At 48.1% G+C, this 15,074-nt stretch overlaps 8 protein-coding genes across 8 annotated transcripts; 3 read left to right on the top strand and 5 right to left on the bottom strand.

The window, feature by feature from the left end:
- Positions 1–959: 959 nt before the first annotated feature.
- On the bottom strand, positions 960–2,393 carry EJ05DRAFT_283808 (uncharacterized protein). Its single transcript, XM_033740467.1, has one exon. It carries the CDS (start codon positions 2,305–2,307, stop codon positions 1,111–1,113), a length of 1,197 nt encoding a protein of 398 aa, XP_033602879.1. The 5' UTR covers positions 2,308–2,393; the 3' UTR covers positions 960–1,110.
- EJ05DRAFT_283801 (uncharacterized protein) lies at positions 2,394–2,820 on the bottom strand. Its single transcript, XM_033740466.1, has one exon. It carries the CDS (start codon positions 2,712–2,714, stop codon positions 2,481–2,483), a length of 234 nt encoding a protein of 77 aa, XP_033602878.1. The 5' UTR covers positions 2,715–2,820; the 3' UTR covers positions 2,394–2,480.
- A 184-nt stretch (positions 2,821–3,004) lies between these two features.
- Positions 3,005–4,149, top strand: EJ05DRAFT_474301 (uncharacterized protein). Its single transcript, XM_033743584.1, has 2 exons — positions 3,005–3,280; positions 3,326–4,149. The coding sequence occupies exons 1-2, from the start codon at positions 3,074–3,076 to the stop codon at positions 4,118–4,120; spliced, it is 1,002 nt and encodes a 333-aa protein (XP_033602877.1). The 5' UTR covers positions 3,005–3,073; the 3' UTR covers positions 4,121–4,149.
- A 1,601-nt stretch (positions 4,150–5,750) lies between these two features.
- Positions 5,751–6,677, top strand: EJ05DRAFT_436411 (short chain dehydrogenase/reductase; the record flags this gene model as incomplete). The annotated part of the gene is made up of 2 exons (XM_033741747.1): positions 5,751–6,077; positions 6,165–6,677. 2 exons carry the CDS (start codon positions 5,751–5,753, stop codon positions 6,675–6,677), a joined length of 840 nt encoding a protein of 279 aa, XP_033602876.1.
- Positions 6,678–6,793: 116 nt separating this feature from the next.
- Positions 6,794–7,894, bottom strand: EJ05DRAFT_498387 (FtsJ-domain-containing protein; the record flags this gene model as incomplete). The annotated part of the gene is made up of 1 exon (XM_033746676.1): positions 6,794–7,894. One exon carries the CDS (start codon positions 7,892–7,894, stop codon positions 6,794–6,796), a length of 1,101 nt encoding a protein of 366 aa, XP_033602875.1.
- A 194-nt stretch (positions 7,895–8,088) lies between these two features.
- On the top strand, positions 8,089–10,440 carry EJ05DRAFT_498386 (DEAD-domain-containing protein; the record flags this gene model as incomplete). The annotated part of the gene is made up of 1 exon (XM_033746675.1): positions 8,089–10,440. One exon carries the CDS (start codon positions 8,089–8,091, stop codon positions 10,438–10,440), a length of 2,352 nt encoding a protein of 783 aa, XP_033602874.1.
- A 176-nt stretch (positions 10,441–10,616) lies between these two features.
- EJ05DRAFT_508959 (NHL repeat-containing protein) lies at positions 10,617–12,230 on the bottom strand (the record flags this gene model as incomplete). The annotated part of the gene is made up of 2 exons (XM_033748055.1): positions 11,297–12,230; positions 10,617–11,240 (listed from the first exon to the last, which is right to left on the bottom strand). Exons 1-2 carry the CDS (start codon positions 11,774–11,776, stop codon positions 10,617–10,619), a joined length of 1,104 nt encoding a protein of 367 aa, XP_033602873.1. The 5' UTR covers positions 11,777–12,230.
- Positions 12,231–12,579: 349 nt separating this feature from the next.
- EJ05DRAFT_536531 (uncharacterized protein) lies at positions 12,580–13,525 on the bottom strand. The gene is made up of 3 exons (XM_033749319.1): positions 13,498–13,525; positions 13,119–13,438; positions 12,580–13,069 (listed from the first exon to the last, which is right to left on the bottom strand). Exons 2-3 carry the CDS (start codon positions 13,291–13,293, stop codon positions 12,903–12,905), a joined length of 342 nt encoding a protein of 113 aa, XP_033602872.1. The 5' UTR covers positions 13,294–13,438; positions 13,498–13,525; the 3' UTR covers positions 12,580–12,902.
- Positions 13,526–15,074: the final 1,549 nt, after the last annotated feature.

The following is a 15,074-nucleotide window of genomic DNA, read 5'->3' as shown; positions in this document are numbered from 1 at the left end:
GGGGGCTATGACATAACCATATTGGAAAGTATGACAACAAAGGAAACATCGAGGTACAACATAACACCGAGTCTTGGCATTTTACGCATTGTAATTGAATGAAAACCAACACATCTCCAATAGAAGACAGAGGATATACTACGATGGAATGCTGACTCATCGAATCTAGTCAGACCCGTGTTCCTTAGGCCGCGATGTGATGGTGGAATTGCTTCTAGACATAGAAGTTGGAGATGTCAGCCTCGATGGTGTGCTGATGACATGACCTGAAGCTCCTTATAAGTTTGCCAGGAGACCTGTTTCATGTGTGACAATGCAAGGCGGCATGGGATATTATCACGCAAAGACAGCACGTACAGTGTATCTTTGGTTGAGATACTTGGTCGAATCGTTCTGCTGTAAAGTTAACCCTAGGTCCCACTACATACTCGAGTTGACGCAAATGGTCTATATTCGTACATGTGCTACATTGTCTTTGAGACCTTCGCACAGTATACACCCACTGCGGCGCAAACAACCTTGTTCTGTCCTCTCACTCGTGCGTGCTGTCACTTCTGTATCTATTAAAGATGAATCTCATTATTGATGAAGCCGTCGTGGCTTTCAACGCTCTGCAGAGCGACGGGTGCCACGTACGTCGGAACGCGTGCATGTAGCAAAACCACCAATTGACACAAGGCTGAAGACATGCTTGCTCGACTCTTTCCGCGTGTTCTGTCTTGTGACACTATTTTTAGAACAGGTGCCTCTTCCGGTTCCTGGCACAGCAGCACTGCTCAACTCGATTGGAACCATACGAAACGAGTAGACCTTGTCTGAGTGGCTATAGCTGAACGTTGCTGTCATTGCCTGCAGACTAATAGCATGTGATGAGTTCTACTATATGTGCTCGGCCGCTCCTGCAGCTGGGTCTTGAAACGTAAGCCTATGCATGTCGGATCCGGGGGAATGACACATGACAATATGCCATAAAATGGTCATGGTCTTGCTTTTACAGCTATAAGACCTGTAATCGGAAGTTTTGAAGTTCCCTCGCGAACGCAGTAGCCTGTGACACTCCCTACCTCCGTTTTGTAGTTCCCATGTGCTCGGCATCGTAACGTAAGACTCTCATATGCGATGTCTCTTGCTCCGGCGAAGAGTTTGCGATATCTTCTTCCTCTCACTTCTGGAGCTTGCCATGCTCAGAGCCAGAGTATCGTCGTCGTCAGAGTCTCGAGCTCTTTTCCGAGAGCGCTGCGTTGCTGATCTAACTTCATCCTGAGTAGAATCATCCCCATTTCTACTTTTGTCGTTTCTTTTGGCCTGCGTTTGGGAATCATCATTTTCAACCTGCTGTGAGAAGCTTTTTGCATCTTGACTTAGACAGCTGTTCTGGCTAGGGACTGATACTAGCAAGGGTTGTGACTCTATTGGAAGAAGCTTTTCGTCTATCAAAGGACAGTATGGACCATGAGGCTCATTGGTCAATTGGCCATTATTCGTTGCAAGTATGTGCAAAACGTAGATTGCTAGGTTCACCGTAAGGGCTTCATTCCCTTTTGCGTGCCAGGAGATCGATCGGTACTCCACTGATGCGTTGTCTTGAATATGCTGTCTAAGCTCTTTTCCATGGAGGTCAGGTAGATGACTGTCAGGGCGGTAGCTGCACCGTAGAACCACTAACTCTTGGTGAGTAATAATGTAGCCATACCGAGTGTTACTCGAAATGCAATAGTAAAGAACCTGACGGATTGGCCATAGAGCATGTTGAAGGCCTTGAGGGACCGCGAAATCTCGTTTCCTGTTGACAAGGCCATCTAAATGCGAGCTATGCCATTTGATACCACATTTGGAGTCTCCTGGTAGGATCGAACTGTGCTGCTGCCTATCGCATATTGCCCCCCAATCAGGTTTTGTTTTATGCTCATCAAACGTCAGGGTAGATTGAGGTCCAATCACCATATGGACATTTTGTCCCAAAAACCTGACGGCCGTTTTACTGAGGGCATGATCAATAATTGTGTGGTTCCACTTGAGCACAAGAGCTTCGATTGATCTCTCTTCCACAATTGTACGACTGTTCGCATCAACTTCCATAGGCACACAAAGATTCGGCGTTTCTGCTTTCAGTAATACCCAAAGTCGCTTATCGAAGAGCACTTGTAGAGTTTTGATCGAAAATTCCGTCCATGGTTTGAGTCTCCGGACCGTTGGGTAGTAACTTCGCTTGCTGACAGAAGTAGATTTAGCGCGGTGACGTTCAGAGAGTGTAACAACGGGATTCGGAATGGTCAAAAGCTCTATGACAGTTCTAGGAGGCGCCATCGCTGGAGAATTTACGATTCCATCAACTGGGGCTCGGAAAGGTCATATATAAGTCTACTCGGTCGAGAAGTCTGTCTATGCCCCACTGATGGGGCAGTGAAGTTGGGGTCTGCATATTAAAGCAATCAGATGTAACAGCGAATGCGCTAAAGCCCAGGTTTGTATACTGTTTTCTAGGGTGATCCAGTTTTCCAGTGTGATAAGCCGACAAGGCTGAAACATCGAGTATCATCTAGATCGGTGGGAAATCCTTTTTTAGCACTGAAGCTTCTGGGCATCATGCCGATAAGCCAATACGAGGATGCCTGCTCGGGTGCTGTTTCCTCATGCCCTCGGTGCTCAGCTCTGATTGCCTTATTGCGGCACAGGCGCATACCCAGGAGGGCGCATAACAAACTAGTGCGCATACAGAGGGCGCGTATTAGGTACAGATCCGAGCGCGTAGATCAGGGCGGGTACATATCAGGACGCATATAGACTAAGGGCGCATATAGCCTACCGGAGCTAATTAAGATTCCATTTGTTGGACTTGTCCGTAGCCATATTGGGACCTAGGAATGGATAACTTATTAATTACCTGTGAGCACGGTGCCGGGACGAGCATAAGTATATAACTAGACTAAGTAGTCACTAGCCCTGATCAGCTTAGCGTTTCCATAGTGGAGAGGCGGGCTGTCTCCCAGCCACTTGCAGATATCAATAATAAACAACCGACGAACAGCCATTTCCTACAACTATCAGGTTAGGAGATTTCAGCATACTCACAATGACGTCGCGCACCCCGGTCGATCTCTATGGAAAAGCAGCGCTACCTCCTTGCGATGGGCCGCGTCTTAAGCCATTTAAGTATCGCAAAGAATCCATTGAATTTGTTAGTCTGCTCAGTGAACCGCCGTCGAGTAGCCCAACCGGAGCATGCGCACATGTATTCAAGGTTAAGTTTGGAAAGAGAGGCTATTACGCTTTGAAAATTGTAAGCTCCTTTGGATCGAGAGAGACAATTTCTGATCGCATCAAGTTCAAGTTTAAGAAGATTCAAGACTTAAGAGGAGAACAATGGGCACTATCCAATGAAAACGTTAGCGATGATGATTTGGTATTCCATTCTGATCCCTTCTATGCTGAGTGCAGGGCTTATGGAAAAATCGAAGAGATTGAAGAGTCGATGGCGCGAAAGTCCTCAAAGGCTTCCCAGAGAGTTGCAGCTCAACAGATCCAATCCTCTACCAAACAAACGAAGCGGAAATCCAGATCCCAAAAGAACAGCAGAAGTCAGGTAACATCTAAACACAGCGTCGATCGCGAGGCTCATAGACTTGCTGTCCCCTGTTATGGATTTATGGGTTTACCCCCCACGTTTGAGGCATTGCTCGCAGAGAGATTTGGTATATTCGACTGGGATCGCTCATCTTCAGACGAATCCATGTCCCAAGATATCCGAGCACCATTTCGTGCACTGGTTAAACAGCTTGTTGAGAACAAGCCTGCATTTGGCCGTCCACGTAAGATGCTAGCAGACCTGAAAATTCTCAGAGCTCATGAGATCTACCAGAAAGACATTGCTGCTCGCAACTACATGAATGGACTTCTCGTGGATTTTGGGGCGGCATGGACCAGCCCTCATTGGTGTCTCGAGACACTTTCGCGAAACCAGTTACATTACGAGCTATTCTCGGACCTATTTGAATGGGATCACATGATGCGTGAAGAGATCCCAAGCACTGTTGTCAGAGCAGCCCCTCTCACTAGTCGTTTATTAAGCTTGAGGGATTACAGAGAATTAGGTCATGACATGAAATATAAAAATGCATGATATTCACGCTCACTACCGTCGAGGCCAGACCTTTTTGCTGCTCGTTGTTCATTAATGCTATTGAAGATCGGGAATTCATAAGCAGCTACAATTAACGTAACCAAGTCGCTGCCAGAGGCTTAATACTCAGTGATTTACACACGCTGACCTCTGGAAGCGCAATAGTGCTGTTAGGTCTTACAACTACAGATGAAATCTTGCAGTAACTTGCTCCATATATCTAGTCGGTCAAACCAACTTTAGGGCTATAGTCCAACGCTCAATAATGAAGCTTTTAAGCGCTACTCAGACAAGTTAGTATCCAAATTCCTCAAAGTGCTCCACCTGTAGTGTCATGTACCCGAACAACAAAGCAAGCTTGCTATAATACTATAAATCTAGCAAGCAGGAAACGAACTGATGCCAAATAGACTATCTTGAGTCAATCGTTTCGACCAGATAGGACCTTCAGCTTCTACTCTGAATCGTGCTAACTACCTCGGAGAAACCTGACCCAGTGAAACCGCTTGCGGTCTGGTTTGCGCACTCGCAATACGCCCTTGGACATCATCTATTAAAGGCCGCTCTTGTGAACTGTTGTGATTAATCCCCTCCAACGTCCTCGCCGTATGCTGATGTTCTCACATGGCGCTTACAAGAGACTCGTGAACTACGGCTATGGAATGCTGTTTCGGATAGACACTGGGATATATCATTCGAGAAATACAACCACAACTACGTCGACACTGCAACAATTAGACGATATGCCAACAGATCCCCTCGCGAGACCTTCCGCTCAGTTACATCATCAAACTCGAATGCCGAGGCCGACAAGTCCTTTTTCTTCCACCGCGGGGCCTACGATCCCGTATCTATCACCGTCGCCGAGTAAACAAAACAGCCTGGCACTCTATATGAGACTCTCACTCTCGCTTCTCTACATATGATGGACTAGAGCACCAAACCTGTGCTTGTCATCACTGGTGAATCCGATCTACCGTTATATAGAGGGACTATCTCATTACTAGAAACGTACAGATGGCGTACAGATGATATTCCTAAACATGGAGACGTGGAAGCTTGAGGCATAGATCCAGCCAGTCACTGGCCACGGCATCAGCGCATAACAACTCTGCTGCGGCATACGAGGCCATCCAGAGCATTATGTCTGCCCAGGGGCTGTGACCATCCATAGCGACGCAGTAGATGACAAGCAAAATGCAAAGCACTGTGTAGAGTCAATTAAGATGAAGCACGCCGACAAAATAATATTGTAGTAGACGACCAATTGACCTCGCACAAACGACGAAAGGACTATAATTGTATATATAGTCATATTTAGTAATTCAACACCAGAACATAACATGCAATATGCCAAGCCCAATAGTTTTCAGCGTCGCCTTTTGGCCCCGACGACCTGCCTCAGCAAGCGCTAACCTCAACGATGGATCGATCGATGTGCATGTATGACCTCACACCTCACCCGGTACCGCGGAGATAATGGACCTGACACCCCACTCCTTTTGCCTATCCTTGCTGCCAATGTCTAGGTTCCTATGTTTAAAAGTGCATTCTTTCTCTCATTCTGCAATACGCGAACATCTCCTAAACACGATTCTTCCCGAAATACTGGATATACCAAAATCGCATCATGGCTACAAAAGTCTTCGCGCGTGCCAACACCGCGCTCATAACAGGCGGCGCATCGGGTGTCGGGTACGCCGTGGCCCATTTATGTCTCAAGCATGGCATGAAAGTAGCAATTGTGGATAACAATGCCGCAAATCTAGCGAAAGCTAAGACTGAACTGAAGTCTGCGGATGTCGAGACTTATAGTGTTGATGTAAGCAAGCTGGAGCAATGGACTGAGTTGAAGAGCAAGGTGGACAAGCAATTGGGTGGCAGGATCGATTTGCTAATGCTGAACGCCGGTGTGAGCGGTAAGGCCGATTGGGGGGATGCAGCGTATTTCAGGACGGTGAGAATACTCTTTCAGCCACGGCCTTTAGGTAGTAGCGATGCAACAGGCGCGTCCACCTGGCTAGTAAGACTGACGATTATATAGGTCCTTGACACCAATCTCTACGGCGTCATCAACGGCTTGACGACCTTTGTACCCGTCATGCAAGCACAGAGCCAAGACAAGCCCTCGGCGATCGTCATTACGGGTTCGAAACAAGGCATCACGAATCCCCCAGGGAACCCGGCGTATAATGCCTCCAAAGCTGCCGTGAAGACGCTCGCTGAGCACCTGTCCTACGACCTTCGAGACACGCCCACTTCTGTGCATCTGCTGGTGCCTGGGTGGACATACACTGGACTCACGCGCGCCGCCGGGGCAAATGAGAAACCGGCTGGCGCGTGGTGGCCGAGCCAGGTAGCCGAATTTCTGTATGAGAAGATGGCGAAAGGCAGCTTCTATGCGATTTGTCCAGACAATGATGTCGATGAGAAGACGGACAAGAAGCGCATGATGTGGGCGCAGGGAGATATCGTGTTTGATCGGCAGCCGTGTAGTAGGTGGAGGAGTGAGTATAAGGAGGAGAATGCAAAGTGGATGAAGGAGAATGAGTTTTAGCGGTGTGGCTACGTGTCAGTGAAGATGGATGAAGGTGGGGGCAATATAGACCAATATAGCACTGCTTCCGTGCTCTTGACTGTATAGTGTGCTTCTGGCGGACAGCTAGGTATGTGTCAAGGAGTCTGTCCTTTCGTCTTGCCGTACGCACCGCCAGCAGCTTTGCGCATCTCTAGTGCACGTTTGTATGGTGGTGCTGTGGGTGGCTGTACAGGGTCGAGAGTCGTCCGGTCTCTGGGTAGATGATATGAAGCATCGGCATCAAACGCAGAAAGGTCGCCACAAGCAAGGAACGGCGCCACCCAACTGACATCTGTGTCCAAGCCAAGATCCAACTCCGTGACACCATCACTCCTTGTCTTTCGGGACGACGTCACAGTCTCCACTGCAGAGATAAGCGTCTCTGGCGTCACGTTTGATCGTGCCCCGAGTGGCTCTTCCAAGCTTGCCTTGAAGCCTTTCGGCGGACGAAACCCAATACACACCACAAACGCCTCCAAACTGCTCGCTCGACTACTCCGGGGCTTCGCGACCCAGACTTTCTCGAACATAGTCTTGAGCTGTGCATACAGCACATCAACATCTCTGCCTCGGAAGATCTTCGCCACGAACTTCCCACCCGGCTTCAGCACACACAGCGCAAGATTGAGCGCTGCCCATAGAAGTTGACTCTGTACGTAGATATCCAGATCATGCAGCCCAGTCACGTCGGGCGCACCATCCGAAAGCACCAAGTCTACAAGCTGCGACGCGGATGTCGAGGCAGCGTCGAATGTGTCTGGGTCGAGCGCTTTGAGAAGAAGTGGAACTGTAGACGGATGCGTGATATCAGCGCGTAACATCGTGATCCCCTCGAGTGGGCTCATAGGTTGCAAATCAATAGAAACAATCTTCACGCCCTGGCGTGGCTGCAATTTATGCTTGACATCCTCCTCTACATGTGGCGCTTCTGTCTCGCCGGATATGTATGCGCGATTTGCGGCTTGCCTGTCTTCCCATTCCACACGCCCAAACTTCTCGCCCTTGATCAGAATCCGGGATAGCACCTGACTCCAGCTGCCTGGTGCTGCGCATAGGTCGACGACGCGAGTTACATCTTCGAAGAGGTTGAATTCTTCGTCGAGCTGGAGAAGTTTGTAGGCGCTGCGGGCGCGCCAGCCTTGTTCTTTCGCAAGCCGATAATAAGCATCACGCTTATCTTTCGATGATTTTCCCATGGCGAGAATCTGCACTGCTGTAACAAGCGCAGGGAGTTACTAATATTTGTGCTGAAATGATAAATTCATCGAGAAGTTTAGACGTGGGGTTCGGAGCAGGCGATTCTAGGGAGTCGCGAAATTTTCGTCACCCCGAAATTTTCTGCCCTCGATTATTGTGCGATTATTATGATAAGTCAACCATCCCAAACAGAATGGAAAAGCGAAAGCGCAATGATAAGCAAACTACTTTGGCAAAGTCGAGGAAGCGGCACCGGTCGAACGACAAAACAAGCGATTTTCCAGCTAAGGAGCCTACGAGCGGCGGGCAGCATGTGCGACTCGATAAGCTACACTGGAAAGACGTGGAAATACCTGACCGCATGGATGACTATGAGGGATTCTTCGGACTCGAAGAGATTGATGATATTGAAGTTGTTAAAGCCGACAATGGGTTGGTGTCGTTCCGAGATATGAAGCCGGAAAGCAGAGCAGAGCAAGCAAAGGACGCTGGAGACAGATCTGATTCAACCAAGGAACAGTCAAACGATGCGCAAGAGATCGATGAAGAATGGGAAGGCTTTAGTGACGAGTCCCGTGCCTCGTCAGTCACGGAAAGGAAGACAGAGTCTGACTCGCCTCAACAGGCGCCAGAAAGGAGTCCTGAGGAGAACGATGAGCACTCTGCGGAGGCCACTGACATGAAGACGACAGAGGAAAAGAGATCTAAAAAAGAAAAGGGCATAGCAAAGAAGGGTGGTAAAGTGGTAAAGTTGAAAAGTAGTCGTACAAATCAAGAAGCCTCCGAATTTGCAGGCCTCGAAGACGAAGCTCTAGAGGATGAGGAAGCTGACGTCTCCGCCTGGTTCCCTCTCGATTTGTCGGCAGAGACAATGCTTTCTCTCTCAAAACTCAAATTTATTCGTCCAACACCTATTCAAACCAGTTCGATTCCCGAAATCATGGCTGGGCACGATGTCATAGGCAAAGCTTCGACTGGCTCAGGAAAAACACTGGCTTTTGGCATTCCAATACTAGAACATTTTCTGAGTAATAACAAAGATGCCACTAGGAAGACAAAAGATTCAAAAGCAAGCCCTTTGGCTTTGATACTTTCCCCGACTCGTGAATTAGCTCATCAGATCTCTACACATATGAAGAATCTTGTGTCTGCAGCAAACCTCGATCGACCGTCCATCGTCACTCTCACAGGCGGATTGTCTATTCAAAAGCAACAGCGCGTTCTAGAGTATGCAGACATACTCATCGGCACACCGGGTCGAGTTTGGGAGATCATCAGCAAAGGCCACGGCACCGTCGAATGGTTCAAGAAGATACATTTCCTCGTCGTCGACGAAGCCGATCGCCTCCTCAGCGAAGGCCACTTCAAGGAAGTTGAAGAAATCATGGATCTCCTCGACGCCAAAGACACCGATGAATACGATAACGTCCTGGAAAACCAGTCCGGCACCCGCCAAACCCTCGTTTTCTCCGCAACCTTCCACAAAGGCCTGCAACAAAAGCTTACTGGCAAGACGAAGGCCAGCGGTGATATTCTCTCTCAAACGGAATCCATGCAATACCTCCTAAAAAAACTCAACTTCCGTGAAGAGAAACCTAAATTCGTCGATGTGAACCCAGTCCATCAAATGGCCGCAAAGCTGCGCGAGGGCATGGTCGAATGCGGCGCCACTGAAAAAGACCTTTATCTGTATGCACTCCTGCTCTATCACCCACAAAAACGTACTCTTGTCTTCACCAATTCCATCTCTGCTGTCCGCCGCGTCACGCCTCTGCTCCAAAATCTCAACCTTCCCGCGCTCGCCCTACATTCCGGCATGGAGCAGAAGGCCCGCCTGCGCTCTATCGAACGCTTTACACAACGCGAAGGCTCCATCCTCGTCGCCACGGACGTCGCTGCTCGTGGCCTCGACATTTCCGGCGTGCAGCTCATCCTTCACTATCACCTTCCGCGTGCCGCAGACATGTACGTGCATCGGTCCGGACGTACGGCGCGCGGGTCGTCCAGTGGCGCCAGCATCCTGATCTGCGCGCCGGAAGAAGTGCAGGGCGTGCGCCGGCTCGTTGCAAAGGTGCACGCGCGCGCAGGCTCGGCCGCCGACGCGAAGAAGAGCGGCTACTACATGCGCAGTCTGAATATCGATCGTCGTATCGTATCGCGCCTCAAGCCTCGCGTCACTCTTGCGAAAAAACTTGCTGATACAACGATCGCCAAGGAGAAGAAGACGAGCGAGAGCAACTGGATGAAGGAGGCTGCGGAGGAGCTGGGCGTCGACTATGATAGTGAAGAGTTTGATAAGAAGGCAACTGGGAGGCAGGGGCGCGGGAATAAGAGACGACAGAAGGAGCGTGAGGCGAGTCAGATGTCACGCGAGGCGGCGCAGGCTGTCAAGGCGGAACTGAAGGGACTGCTGGCACAGAGAGTGAATGTAGGCGTGAGCGAGAAGTATCTGACAGGGGGTAGGGTGGATGTGCAGGCGCTGTTGAAGGCAGAGAAGGGGGAGTTCTTAGGGCATGTTGAGGGTCTGGGTTTTGATGAAGAGTGATGTTGTGCTGATATAGGCGAAATCTACGGCGCAACCAGCACGTCCGAGGCAACCTTTCGATATGCGGTCTTACGACAGACATTATTGATACGTCACGGTGATCGCAGCTATGCTGCAGAACAGGCAGCGGAAGCCAGCCTTCTACGGATACATATACAAATACCCATGCTCTCCAATTACGGACCTAATTGATACCTCCCAATCCTATTCCTCAACGTCTGCGAGAAATAAATGGCATTATCATCTCCGCCATTGTAATGAATCGCGATATTCAAACCTGGCGGCACGCCCAGCGGCTGCGTGATGCCATTATCCGGCATATCAATAATCGTCGTCACGCCATTCGTATCAATATACTGGATCGTGTTCCTGCTCGCCGTACTATACCACATACAATCATGCCGCGTGTCGACCGTGTTCTCCGTCGGCAGACTGGCCAGGCCCAGCAGGCCCGTGTCGTGGAACACCTTAATCTCGTCCGTGGCCATGTCAAACCGCACATTTGTGCCGGACAGGAAGCCAGTGAACCAGATGTATCGCTGCTCGGTCTCGGCGCGCACGACGACGATGCCGAGGCCGTCGAGCGGGAGTGGGTACTCGGTGAAGGTCTTGGTCGAGGGGTTGAATTTGGCAATCTTCTGCCCAAAGAACTCGGCGAGCCAGACGTTGCCTTGTTGTTGGTCGACGTATACGCCAACGACACCGTTGAGGGGTGTGGGTAGCGGGTACACGCCGTCGAAGGTCTCGGTGGCGTAGTCGAAGTGATATAATGTGCCGGCTGTGGTCAGGCTATAATACATCTGCGAAGTTTTTAGTGGATTGTTCGGATCATGATGATGCTAAGGATGATACTTACGCCTGTCTCATCGGGCCATAGGTCGTTGAAAGGCTGGATATTGCCTAGTAGAGGCACATTTGGCAGCGGCGGCGTGAAAACCTTTATGAAACCAGTCGCGGGATTGATCTTCAAGAACTGACTACGAACACCGGTCGCAGCATACAGATTGCCATCTTTCCCCGGCTGGATAGCGCACGCAAACGCAATGCGCCCCGTCAACGGAAGATTTGTGGTGTTGTACAACTGATCAGGCGAGTACGGAATCTTGTAATTGGTCACCTTGCCGCTCTCGATCTCAATCTTCGAGATCGAATTGTCGAGGAAGTTCTGCGTCCAGATGTTACCATCCGGGCCGGTTGTGATGTCGCAGGGTCCTTGCAGGAAGTCTGGGTTGTCGTAAAAGCGAAAAAGCGACGCGTCTGAGTCGCCGTGGATAAATTCAGGAGCCGGTGCTGCAACGACCACAGCCGCGAGCGCAGAGACCAGGAGAGGTCGCATTGTGAGGCACAGTATGTGATACACGAGACGACAATGGCACAATGACGGGGGATTGCAGGCGTGGAAGTCAACAACGGCAGTATAGGGCCTCTCATGTCTTTAAAGAAGATACAATAGTGCCGTCTACAACGGGAAAATGAGCATCGTGACACGCTCTTGATCATTTTCCCCGCCGGGTTCACCGCTGTTCTATGGGCCAAGTCCACTTATTCCAGAGCACTATGTCCTCGCGAGGCAAAAGTCTAGGATGATCGTCATGTTGATGATGCCGAACGGGCTTAAGGTTATTGAACTTAAGATGTATGTGGTTAGAGTTCTACGCCTCCAGGACTAGTCGGGATCGGCACACGGAAAGAAGGCCCCAGATTTCGGGTTTGTCCCTGGAAATAACGAATCTGGGGTTTTCGCGGGGTACAGAGGCTTGTCGGTAACTACCTCCTTCAACGAATCAGAGCCTCAGGGGTATAACTATGACCGACATGATCGAGACGGTTGCGGGTCTGGGTAATAACGTTATTCCCTGATGGCTTTGGGGCCCGATGAGTTGACAGAATGAAGTGGTCTCACCTAGACACTAGCAGAATGTTGCGCAAAGTTCACATCTAGGCCCCAGTATACTCGATTGCCAGGCCGCTGAGTTCCCATTCCTGGATACGCGTCACTAGCTTTTCGTAACTTTCTCTCTCGAACCAAAAAGTTTGCGAACACACCTTAGCCAAATTCTGCATAGTATGTCGTTGAAACGCAACAGCGGAAGACCCAGTAGTCCTTGCGCAGTGTGTCGCGTCAAAAGCATTTTTGCAGACCTTTCAGCGTTGTGGAGAAATGTGTATCATGCGAAAATGAGACCGAACCAAGTATCTTTTCACGAACAATGAAATCTCAATACCACGAGCGGTGGAGAGTTGTACCTTTATAAATTGAAAAGAGACATGAATCACTCAGTCATACATTTGCCTATGACACAATGGGTGTTGAAACCGCCAAGATCTGAAACATTTGTCATGTCTTGTCGACCTCCAATTCCGACTAACTCGTTCTTCCATTCCCATTGAGTGTGCATGGTAACATAGTCGTTCCGCAAAGCATAAGTGAAGTGTTCAGACTTCGGACCAACGCCCTGGTCTCAGGTGCCATGCAGGCCTCGTCTCAAGGAGGTATGCCCTGTCACTTCAGATGAAGTTAACAGACTGGTGGCACGACGAATGACGCCGCCAGCGCGCAGTACTTCTCCCATCGTAACAGTCTCAGTCTTCTTCGACCACCCTAGCTCAGTCGGGAGCCGTTCATTCTCTACACCAATTTTCAGTACTAGTATGAAGGGAGGATTGTTTCTACATACCAAAAAAGTACTCGACCATATCTTTCTGGACTGTTCCAGCCTCCATGTCCCCAAACACGATGATCGGGGCCGCTAATTCACCGACGCTGAAGGACTCAATGGACTCTGTGAATTTATATTCCGGATTCTTGGATCTGGACGTCACTTGACGAGCTACCTTGCTGTTCGCGAGCATCTTCGCATCAAGGATCGACCCGGTCCAGTAAGCACGAGACTCATCGAAGATGGTGGCGTTGAAGACATGGTTGTTCCCAAAGAAGTCGTCGGAGCGACTCAGGCTAGCATCGTGCTCCAAGACGTTATGTCGGTTCAAATGGTCTCTAGTGTGCTGCCTCAGTTATCCATTTCTCCAGATTAGTGTCATTTATATCAAACCTACAATGTGAAAAATGTTGAATTTGGCTCTGGGTTGGCAATGTACTATAGGTAGTCATATGAGGTCACATAAGTAGCTAAGTCACGTGGCCTTATCACATGACGCTAGAAGCTTAGTATATATTACTTCTTCCTTCTATATTATTTATAGCTAGAGGAAGGAGGATTATTATGTATAACGGTATTAGTACTTAATTAAAGACTTATTAAGAGTATCTCTATCTCCTTTACTCTATTATAGACCCTTCGGTAGATAATATAGCACCCTCTAAGTACTATACTCGGTATCTAGTAGCTGAAAAATTAAACGATCTACGTTCTCCGCCGTGTGCCCTAGTAAATATTAACTAAGGCTCTCCTTAGGAGTCTCCTTATCTCCTAATTTTACTTATCTCTTAAAGATATATAACTACTTAAACTTATATCTAAAAGAGAGCTATAATCTTTAGACCCTAATTAAATTCTAATAAGCTTAAGATAATCATAGTTACGCTTATAATTATAATTAGTATCTACTCTAACCGCCGAACCGACGGAGTAAACCCGAGTTCTAATTATTAAGAAAGAATCGATAAGAAGGATTAAAGCTCCTCTTTCTTCTAAAATGACTAATTTTAATATACCGGGAGGATTCTCGCCGTTATCCGAATTATTAACCTCTTTCTAATATACTATATAATTCTATTAACGACCCTATCTACGAGACGTTATAGCGGGTACGACGGACCCCGTAGAAGGGTAAATAACCCGTATAATTAAGGCTAAAGTAGAAGGATCTATCTCTCTCCCTCCTCTAATCTTATATTTATAATTAGCTTTTCGTAAAGACGCCTTCCTTATTCTTTACCTAGAAGCGTTTATCGAGGAAAACAATCTCCTAGAAAGTATTATATTTAAAGTAGTATTACTAGAAGTAGTTATAATTAAGGTAAGAACGATTCGGGAATATCTTTAACTCTACTCGCGAGCGGAACATAAAGAAGAAGTCCTAGAAGCTTTAGATAAGTTATTAAGGAATAATAGCTATCTTACTAGCGCTATAAACTTTTAGTCCTTTATCTAGCGTTTTAAAAATAGACCTACTAATAATAAGGAAGTTAAACCGGAAGAACGAGCACGTCCTTTAACCTTTTCTATAATAGGTAAGCCCGTACGTTTCCGCATAAGAGGTAATCCGATACCCTTACTATTAAGCCGTCCCTATATATATTAAGATCGAGATGCTACCGTCAAAATCATTTAAGACTTCTTAATATCTCGTCACGGGCGAGATATAGGACTATACGCTCCCTGTTTCCCTCCTGGTTCCCCTCTAAAGAAACGGTACTCTCCTTCTCTACGGAATACGTTTAGTAGAATAAATAGAGTATCTAGACATGAATATACTTAGGTTTTACTAGCTCCCCTAATATTCGCGTACCCGGATTTAACCGACTTAAGACCTTAAGGCCGTTCGCTAAAAGCTTAAGACATAGGGACGTATAATAGTAAGACTAGTATATAATTATTCGTTAATCGTATCGTGTAACGCGTGAATTAATACTTATATAACTAAGTATTAGACGTGCTACCCCTCTGCTT

The sequence above is a fragment of the Pseudovirgaria hyperparasitica genome (genome assembly GCF_010093815.1).
Source record: "Pseudovirgaria hyperparasitica strain CBS 121739 unplaced genomic scaffold EJ05scaffold_4, whole genome shotgun sequence".
NCBI lineage: Eukaryota > Fungi > Ascomycota > Dothideomycetes > Acrospermales > Acrospermaceae > Pseudovirgaria > Pseudovirgaria hyperparasitica.
The sequence above is the reverse complement of the archived record's forward strand: the minus strand, read 5'-3'. Positions and strand labels throughout refer to the sequence as shown.

What these genes read in the sequence shown, in the direction of transcription:
- EJ05DRAFT_474301 (XM_033743584.1), top strand. Translation starts at nt 3,074, where the DNA reads ATGACGTCGCGCACCCCGGTCGATCTCTATGGAAAAGCAGCGCTACCT. An exon ending in GCTATTACGCTTTGAAAATT is followed by an intron (nt 3,281 to 3,325) that starts GTAAGCTCCTTT and finishes GATCGCATCAAG; the next exon opens with TTCAAGTTTAAGAAGATTCA.
- EJ05DRAFT_283808 (XM_033740467.1), bottom strand. Translation starts at nt 2,307, where the DNA reads ATGGCGCCTCCTAGAACTGTCATAGAGCTTTTGACCATTCCGAATCCC.
- EJ05DRAFT_536531 (XM_033749319.1), bottom strand. Translation starts at nt 13,293, where the DNA reads ATGCTCGCGAACAGCAAGGTAGCTCGTCAAGTGACGTCCAGATCCAAG. An exon ending in TATGGTCGAGTACTTTTTTG is followed by an intron (nt 13,070 to 13,118) that starts GTATGTAGAAAC and finishes AAATTGGTGTAG; the next exon opens with AGAATGAACGGCTCCCGACT.
- EJ05DRAFT_283801 (XM_033740466.1), bottom strand. Translation starts at nt 2,714, where the DNA reads ATGCGCACTAGTTTGTTATGCGCCCTCCTGGGTATGCGCCTGTGCCGC.